Here is a 9,983-nt window from a genome sequence, read left to right as displayed (position 1 = left end):
TTTTAACCCCAACTATTAGGTTTTTTCAGCACCCACAAGGACACACCAGCCGAGCCTTGAAACTGCCCCTTTAAACCCACAGCACTTTCTGACCAGCACCATATTTTAGAGGGTAAAAAGCTTTCCAGAAAAGTCAAATACATTCCAGCGACCGCAGATCTATTTTTTTTCCAGGCGACCATTTTCCTAGTGGACCTAAACAGGCTGCTGAGACCTGGGGTGGGCAATGAACAAATTAGAGAAAACTGCTCCCCCGCTCCAGAAAAACAACAAAAAAACAAAACAAAACAAACAAACAAAACAAAAAAAAAACCGAAAAAAACAAAATTTCATCGAAAAATAATAAAAAAGCAAGTCAAGAACAAATAATAAAAAAAAAAATCCGGTAACAAAACCCGAACCAACACAAAAAAGAAGCCTTAAAGAAAAACGGTGAAGTTTTGAGTGCCGCGGGGGGCCGGCTGCGGGGCAGCGCGGAGCGGGCGCGGGGCGCGGAGGGGGCGCGGAGCAGCGGCCGCTGCTGGGGGGGGGGCAGGGGCAGGGGCAGGGGCAGGCATCCCGCGCCCGGCCCCCTCGAGGCGCGGCCCGGCCCGGCCCCAGCGGGGCGTGGCGTGGCGTGGCGTGGGGAAGTTTGATCGCGCGGGGCGCGCCGCGGTGGGGGTGCCGCCGGCTGGGCCCGCGCCGTCGGGGCGGCGGGCGCGGGGGGGGGGGGGGGGGGGGTGGGAGCGGGGCGGGGGGGCGGCCGCTCCGCGCTGCCGGCGGAGGGAGGGAGGGAGGGCGGGGGGGGAGCCCCGAGGGGGCGGGCGTGTGCGTGGCCCGGGCCGGGGGTGCGGCGCGGCGCTGGCTGCATGGGCTGCCGCCGGGATGCGGCGGGAGGCGTGAGGCGGCGCGGCTGAGGCGAGGCGAGGCGAGGCGAGGAGGGGACGGGCGATGCTCCGCCGCCGCGGCGGCTCCGCGCACGGGCGGCCCTAGGAGCGGCGGTGGCGCGCAGAGAGGGCGATGCTCCCCGGCCGGCCGGCCGGCCGCGACCCCCGCCCCGCCGCGATGGCCACCGAGGTGGTGTGCGGGCTCACCTTCCGGCTGCTCCTGCCCGTGTGCCTGACTGCCGGTACGTCCCTCCCTCCGCCCGTGGGCCGCCGGGCGGGTGCGCGTCCCGGGGCCGCGGCACCGTGCTCGCTGCCCGCAGGGCCGGTGGCGTGGGGGATGCTCCGCGCTCCTTCGCGGCGGCGGCGGCGGCTCCCCCATGCCGCTGTTGCCGCAAGCAACTTTAAAATTCACCCCTTAAAGCTCACCCCTTATTTCTTTAAAATTCACCCCTCATTTCTTCGATATTTGCTGTCGTTGTTGTCGCTGTTATTGTTTTTTTTTGTTGTCGTTGCGGTCCGCCCGGGGGTGCGGGGCTCGCACGTGTGGCGGGGCTCTGCTCGCTGCCGCGCACCGGCTCCGCGGGGCTCCGCGGCTCTTCGCTCCGAAAAACTGCCGCTGGCTCCGGTGCCCGCGGCCCCGGGGAAGGCGTAAGAGAGAGAGGAGGGTTCAGTGCTCGTCCCCCCCCCCCCCCGGCATTCAGGTTCCTCTGCCTTGTCAGGGATTCGGGCGTGCTTTGTCAAAGCGGGGAGCGAGCGTCTTTTAGAAGGAGCAATTCTCTCATTTACGGGAGGTTTTCAGGAGGGGGATTTTTCTTACTTCGAGAGAGAGAAATTTCAGTCTATTAAATCGCGTTATTTAGCAGGCGGCCATCCAAGAAACGAATTATTCTTGGATGGAGAAACCGTGGTGCCCAGCCACGGGTGAATATGTTAATATTAATCCATGCCCTCCGCACAATTTGGAAATAAAACTCTGACCAAGCAACGATTGCTCGTTAGATCGGTCGGACGACGGGCTCGCCTCGAAAGCCGCGGTGGCGGCGGGCGGCTGGTGCCGGCCGGGCCGGGAGGAGGGTGGGCAAGCGGGGGCTGGGGTGATGCCCACGCCCCGCGCGGCGCGAAAAGGAAACCCCTCGGCGCTCAGCCCCGCGCCGCACATCCTCCGCGGGCGGCGGAGCGGTGCCGGCCGCACCTTGCGCGGCCGCCGCCAGCCCCTTCCCGGCTGCGCGGGGGCCGCGGGGGCCGGCTCCCAGCCTCAGGGGCGCAGCTCTCCGGGCGGCCTCGCCAGCCTCCCAGGATAGGGCTGCCCAGCGCCCCCCCCCACCCCCCCCTCGAAACACGCAGCCTTCCCAGGGCTTTGCCCTTGACAAGCCCCCGTGGTGGCCCGGCCGGCGCCTCTCCATTTCGGCATCTTCCCTCCACCCCGCCCGGGAGGTGCCCGGCGCCCTCGCTCCAGGTGCCCTCCGCTGCCTCCGACTTCTCCTCCGGGAAGGAGGACGCGGATCCCATCCTCAGCCCCGCCGGAGGCGTGCGGGGCCCAGGTCGCTACCTGGTGCCCGGCGGTGCGCGGCCCCTTTTGCTTTCACGGACTGGGAATGAAAACGCACTTTCTTCCCCCATCGCTTCGCTTGAGGCGGTCTGGCGGGTCCTGTTAGCGGGGTTGTACGAAAGGTGAGATGGAGGCAGCTTTTTAGCCCACTGCCAGCACCTGCACCCATTTTTCGCCCTTTCCGAAGCCCGTGACCTCCCTGCAGGCGCCCAGCCCTGTGCTTGGTGGCCACCGCTGGGGCTGGGTAGGCCACAGCTCCCCGGGCCCGTGGTGGCAGGTGGGGGGCCCCCGCCTCCTCAGAGGCCGTCCCTGTGCGGCTGGGTGTCGGTGCCTTGGTGGCCGGTGTGCGGAGGAGCTGGGTGGTGGTGGCCGGGGCAGGCGGCGGGGCCCCCTCAGGACCGGGGGGGTGGTGGTGCCAGGCAGGTGTTTCAGTACCAGGGGTTGGGCACAGGGCACCCTCTGTTTGAAACCTGTTGAGCCCCGTCAGTATTTTCGTTAAACTTACGAAAGATGGTTGGATTATGGATGAGGATGCATTTGTTGGAAAGACACATGGGGAGAAGGAAAGATTCTAGAAAAGAAATTGTGTCCAGGTGGAATTTTTTTATATTACTCTAATAACATAATGTCTAGCTGTGGTATTAAAATAGTAGAGGTATTGTTCTGTCAGGTGCTCAGTCTGGTTCTTGCCAAACTTTCTGTATCAAAGCAAGTTCAGATAAAATTGTTTTGCTGTCCCGATTCCTAGTATTTGGTATTGCAGAGGTACTTTCGCATTGCAGTAATACCTCCACAGATGAGAACTGATGTTGTCATGAATTGCTTATGGTCATAAATCTTACTCATCTGAAGATTAATCGAAATATAAAACCTGAAGGAGGGACTTCCCGTCTTGAGTATGAAAAAGAAATCCCACTGCAGAGCTTTTGGTTTTGGACCTGGTGATCTTGTTCAGTTGGATTTGAGAGAAGAATCGGCAAACAGCTGACAAACAGCTCCTCTCTTACCTTAATTCACGGTGTCTGTGGGTGTTACTGTCTTCCCCTTTACAAGCTGTTATCAGAGTCCTCGTTAGGGTGAAACTTAGTTCAGCCTGCTTCACTTCTCCACTTTTCTTGTGTCTGCACCTGAGTTATCCCTAAGCCAATACCCTCCTCCTTTCCAAAGCATCAAGGAAGTGTTTCATGGGCTTCTGGAAAAAGGCTTTTTAGAGCTCATATATCAGAGCGATGGTTTTTTGTATGACTTACGGTGAGGTTACATCCGCAGCTGAAAAGCTGCCATGAGGACTCGCTGCGCAGAGAGATGCCTTGTGTCTCCTAACCCCTGTCTGGGCAGTAAAATGTGTCTGGCAGTGCCAAAAGGGTAGAAATACAGAGTTGTTCTTTTGGTTCAGAATCTGTCCGGGTGGGATTTTAAAATGCTAGATTACTGTAGTTCTTGCGATATAATTTGATTTTCTGTTTCTAAGAGTAGAAAGTAAGAAGGGTGGAGAGCCCTGCCAAGGTGTGTGGAGGGCAGTGGCAGCTGTGGCAAACTCACTAAAAATAACACATCTGCTAAGCTGGAAGATTGATTCTTTAAATACTTAAAAAAATGGTTAATGTTTTAAATCCTTAATACTTTAAATACTTTATTTTAAAGGTAAGTAAAACTTTATACTAGCGCTAGTTATCTTTGCTGGTATGAAATTATTTCCAAGCATTGATTAGTAGCATATGACTGAGAAAACACAAATTTTTTAGGATCAGATTTGTAGCACTGAAGAGTGTAATCTTGTGCAGGTAAGCCTAGATGTATCCATTTAAAGCTCAGGAATGATATGTGTTAAGTGTCTGCTGAAGCCAGGAAATGTAACATGTACAGAATGAAAGACTTTGGAGATACAAAAGCTGATTGTAGGCTCATGACTTCAGAGTTGATCCACCATCATGTTATTTTCGTGACAAAATCTTACGTTCAATCTGACGTGAATCTAGAGCTTAAATGATAACTCACCGTAATGTGAAATTTACTTGCAAATAATATACTGTGTTCTGTAGTAAGACAGGGAGAATTGGGTCTGGTGTTGTTTTTTTTTAGTGAGATTACTGCAATGTGATATTTTCCTGTATTGTAGTAGTACAATGCTGAAAAAACAAATGATAAAATGGAGGAGAGGAAGCTTTTGGCACTGGTGGTGGGAAGTGGGCTTTTTGTGTTTTGTTTTTTAAAGCTTGAGCCTTGGCATGAGCCTGTCTTTTTTTTTTTTTGTTACTCATATGAACCTGAAATATGCAAAATGTGATTTGTCTCTCTGAAGTAAGGCATCAGAACAATCTTTTGCTAATTGCTTTCTTTGGTTTATAAAGACTTGAACCACAAAGTTGTGGTTTACATCACTTGATAACAATTTTTAATTATTCTGCTTCCAATTGTTTTGCTTCACACACAATTCATTAGTTTTCTTTTAAGCAAAATACTATTATTTTCAAATGGGGTGCTGGGAAAAAATGCTAAGAGAGAACAGATTTCTCTGGTTTTTGACTGATGCTGCTGGATTGTGTGTTGCCAGGAAATCGGCTTCGGTGAGCTAGCTGCCTGGCCAAAGCACTTCTGAGACGTTACACTTGCTTTCTAAACTCTTGAATTTTGACCCAGATGAAGTAAAATTGTAGGAGCTTCTAGAAAGTTGTTTTTTTGTTTGTTTTGTTTTTTTGAGGGTGTGAGCACAGGTATCAGTGTTTGGTAAGTGATGGCAAGTAAAAAGAAAATACTTCAACAGAGTTCAGATATTAGTTGAAATTTGTCACTTGTTCCTTCAAGCCAAATCTTTGAACTGGTAAATAGCAGGATTTGCTTTTATTTCTTCTTTCAGTGACCATGATTCATCAGAGTGATCTTGAATGAATCGGAATGATCATTTCGTCAGGTTATAAGTGATATGTTACAGAGAATATTTTTTAAAACACACACAGTACGTTCAAAAACGCATATATTCAGTTGTTGGAAGCATCTCAGAGGGACTGAGGTCCTTGTTCTGCTTTGGAAGGAAAAGGTAGATTCCAGCATGCTTGAGTGCTCTTTGACTTTTATCCCCAAATTAACAAGTATTGATGAAAACTTTGGAAGGGAAATATCTGCATTGTTACATTAGCAGGTACTGAAATGCTGTTAAAAGTGTGTGCTTTAAAGAGTATTTCAGAATCCAATACATCCCTGTATGTGTTCTTGCTGTTAATTATTACTCTTCACATTATCTATAGATAGAATAAGTTGGACAGCTGTATAATATCAAGGCATCTCTGTGGAGGCAGTGAACCATATCATGCTTGGATTATTTTTTGGGTGCTTGTCATTGATTTCACTGGAGCTGGCTGTTTAAAAATGATGGTACAATATGACATTGCGTTGCAGTTTTCAGACGATGGAATGATTTTTATGTGTCTGTCTGTACAGGAGATGTTAAGGTGATGAGAGAGCAAGTTGTGATGCAGGATGGTTCAGACTAGAGAGTAATTTGTGTAGTGACATTATCTATGTGTGGATATGTGTGTATAGATATATATTAAAAAACTCTGACATGTGTTTAAAGTTCAAATAAGCTTTGCATAGTCAGTAAGAGTGTTGCTTGTTATGCTCTAAGATTGACCGATTACTGAAAAGAAGGCAAAGAGAGATCAAACTGATTTTTCTTCTTCTTTTTTTTTTTTTTTTTAATATATATTATTTTTTCCCATTGTGGTGGCAATGGGGAATATTTATTATGATGTACTGAGAAGAGCAATTGGGAACCATATGAGAGAGATTCACAGAGACTTCCCGTTACATTTTAAAACTCTGTTGTTGTCCCAGAACACTCATAAAAATGTTAGCCACGGCAGCAAAAAGTCTAGGAACCCCTTAATGGGTAGCATGCTGAAAAAACAAAACAAAACAAAACAAACAAACAAAAAAACAACCAAAACTTGGATGCCAGTTTGCACAAGAGATGTTAAGATGGGTGTTGGGTTTCCTTTCCCTCTTCAAATGTTTTAGAAACTTATCTGGCTTTTATTAAAGGAAGTTTTGCCTAGTTCAGTGTGAGCAGGTGAAAGGTGTCAAGAGGAAGAAATATATACAACCTTGCAGGAGCAAGATTTTCCAGGTTTGTAGGCACAGGGTTAGAATTTTTTGTGCACAAAACGTATATGTCATTTCAATCTCTGTGGCTTCCAACTTAGGTCAATTAAGATCCAGAGAAAAGTGTTTTGGGGAGAGTGAGGAGGCAACAGTTGCCCGCAAGCACAGTGCTCGCTCTCTTCTGTAATATCCATTTTGGGTTGACTGCTTCTGCTTCCCCCCTAGCACTCAGGCTGGGAAACTCTATTTAAAGATGCATCCTGCAAAAAATGGGAATGAAATGATTCTCCTTAAGTACTTACCACCTCTAGTTATTTATCCGACCCATTTTGTTAAGTGGTTTGAATCCACTTAATGGTTAAGATGAGATAAACCCAGAAAGGGCTTAGGGCTTGCCTGGTAGGTAACTTGTTCCACAGACAGTGTTGAACTTTGGAATGGAAATCAGTGGGAGGCAGCTGGTTGGAGAGAGTTACTTGGAGAAGGTGAACAACTCGCCTGGTGACCGTAGGAACTGGAAAGCATTTGAACCCTTTATTTGTAGCACTGGAGCTCACGGGTATCAGTTGCAAATTGGGTCATGCATGAAATTCCCTCTCTGTCTTTTAAACTGCAGGTACAACACTGAGCCATATTCTGTTTTTTTAATTAAAGCAGTCAAATCACAGTGTGAAATGACAGAACTGTATGTATTTTGGGAACAGATAGCTCATTTTTTCTGAGGATGTTTCTGAGGGAGGTCAGGGAAGATAATGGTACTGTTATTGCACCTGTACATGGGTAGCCACAGTGCTCTCTCATTTCAGGTAGTTTGCTAAAAGTCTGAAAATGTGGGAAACAAAAATTGTTTGACAGCAGGCTGGGGGGGACAGAGTGCAACAGTTTTAACCACTACAGCACTAAAATAATTTTGTGCTGCAGCTTTACCACCATGACTGTTGGAGTAGTGGAATTACAAATGCTGGCAAAAGCAAGCCAACTTCACAATGGCTGGTGCTGCTAAAAGGGCTCTTGGAATTGAGTGTCATTAAATGGATCATATCTGAGAGGAACTTCAAGCGATGCACTCCTTCAGACCAGTAAAATCCTTTTTACTTGCATGTAAAGCTGCTGGATATTTGCACTCCAGCTTTTCTTCTTTACGTCTCTTTTCTTTGTTCACATTGAAATGATAGCCCATGTGAAGCTGAAGTGTCTTATTTTGAGGATAATGTTTCACTTGAAGAACATCAGTAACTGCTTTCTCCTGTTGGACTGCAGCATTCTAAGGAGCAGGCCGTTTGCTTTCTATCATGAAGAATGATGTTAGGAAGTGCTAATTAGTGAAAAAGTATGTGTAGTCAAGTAGACTGTACAAGCCTTTATAATATATTTAGGCAATTCTAAAGGTATTGTAAGTATGACTTGCTAAGCTAGTAAAAGGCTGATTGGTGATTTTTGTTGGTTTTTTTTTTTTTTTTTTTCTGTGCTTGCAGCAGATTGACCAGTAATTGTAACAAAATCAATCCAGGTTCTAGGATCAATTGTAGGGTAAAAGTTTTCTGTAACATTACTTTTGTGGTGATCACAGGTCTTCCTGCTCTCATCTTGACAGATCTCTGAAGCTAAGCAGGTCAGAAGCTGGAAGAATGCAGATAAGTTTTCAGAAAAAATGCAGGTGTTGTCGACAGGAATATTAGTGACAGAGTCCTCTGATTCTTGTACTGAGAAACTGGTATACTGGGGTTTATTTTGTCAGATAAACCATCTTAAGATTTTGAATGTTATTTAAAAAAAAGTCCATGAGTTGAATTATAAAATATCTTTATTTTGGTGTGCTTCTTAGAAGCGTATCCTTTGAGGCATTACGTTCAGGATGTGGTTGAATTAATGCACTTCTCCTCTTCTCCTGAGAGTCTTACCTGTCCATTTCCTGTCTTGAGTAGGCAGTTGTAAAACCTGAATGTCGCATTAAGGTTGCTATTCTGTATCTTAATTTCTTTTATATCTTTAATTCCAAGCTGCAGTGTTAGTTTTGATAATATCCTGTAGCAATGAATTCCATTGGTGAACTCCGCCCTGAATAAAAAGGAGCACTCTTTAATTCGTTTTGGGTTTGTTGCCTTAGTAAATAATCCCTTGGATGGGAAAAAGTATGTATAATCACTTAAATCAACAACAGTCTAGTGTTCTATTTACTCTAACGCTTTAGAATAACATTTGCAAGGCATAAAATCAACCGTTAAGATTAACTGTAGAAATTAACAGCTCTGAGTTTCCTATCAATTGTCCAGTTCTGAAGAGAAAGGGATGAGGATTATGTAAATCTGCCTTCCTCATAAATAAAGAGTTTTAGGACGCTATACTTTTACAATTTGAATCATTAGAGAGCGCAGTGTAGTACTTCTCTGAGCTCATTCATGTAGTCCTCAGCTTGGAGGCTCTTTTGAAAATGAACTAAAACTTAAAGAAGTGAGTCTGTGTGTTTCTGAGCGATACACTAATCACACCCTTTTTGGCAAAATATTATAAAGCATGGGATTGCAGACATTACATATTCTGTCTACTGTTTCTAAGCCACTAATTTGTTAATGTAGCTTGACAGAACCATAACTTAAAACTGAAGTATTTAAGTGGTATTAGAGTGAGGGTTGATTCTACCCCGTGTTCAGAAGTTGCATGGGAAACTGAAAATTATTTCCTTAACAGATAATGGGGTGCGTTCAGGATTCTCACTGTGCTGAAGGATACGCAGACTCTATGCGGGTAAAGAGATGCTAAACAAGTGCTGTCTTCCCTAGTCATGCTAATACCACTCAGTAAACTGTATGCTTATGGGGCTTTTTGGTAAAAGACATGCTATTAGAGAAATTAGGTTCTGGGTAATTTGAGGAATATTAAACACCTTTTGCTAGCAGTCAGGTATTCCATGTTGCAAGTATATGCTTAGCCTTTAACTTTAGTTTAGCTTTTGTTAAATGCAGATTGAGGTTGCAAAGGCTCAGAAAGGAATGATCAGTGAAAGGTATTGGATTGCCAGAATACCCCCAATGTTGTGATCGGAAAGTAAGCTTTTCTTCAGATTGAAAAATCTCCAACTGTAAAATGTGATGCTCGTTACAGCATTACATGTTACTGATACTGTTGATTTGCTTGTCTATGAAATCACCTGCTAACCTCTAGTAAGCAAGTACTGAATTTCATTTTAATACATGCCCATACATTGGAAAGTGTCTGGAACATGCAAAATGTTTGCATAGTGTCTGCACCTGTTTGTGTTACGTTTTTCTTCCCTTGTTATATTTGTGGCTTTTTATGGCATCTTTCAGAATAGCAGTTTCCTGGTCACTGAGAATAGATGAATTCATAAGCCAAAGGCAAGAGAGGGAAATTTGTCTCCACAAATCCTGATTTATGTAGAGAACTTTTACTACCATAAATAAATATTAGTTCATGTTGTCGTTTTGTTGGCCTACTTCTATGAGAGT

At 46.1% G+C, this 9,983-nt stretch overlaps 1 protein-coding gene across 1 annotated transcript in view; it reads left to right on the top strand.

The window, feature by feature from the left end:
* The first annotated feature begins 815 nt into the window (after positions 1–815).
* PIEZO2 (piezo type mechanosensitive ion channel component 2) overlaps positions 816–9,983 on the top strand; it is a 313,592-nt gene continuing 304,424 nt past the window's right edge. Inside the window, exon 1 of the mRNA XM_033010613.2 lies at positions 816–1,108. Within this exon, the coding sequence (XP_032866504.2) occupies positions 1,000–1,108 (109 nt within the window). The 5' untranslated portion in view covers positions 816–999. The remainder of the gene's footprint in view (positions 1,109–9,983) is intronic.

This window comes from Tyto alba, unplaced genomic scaffold (assembly GCF_018691265.1).
Source record: "Tyto alba isolate M040663 unplaced genomic scaffold, T.alba_DEE_v4.0 Super-Scaffold_27, whole genome shotgun sequence".
Lineage (NCBI taxonomy): Eukaryota > Metazoa > Chordata > Aves > Strigiformes > Tytonidae > Tyto > Tyto alba.
This window is presented reverse-complemented; position numbering and strand designations above follow the sequence as displayed.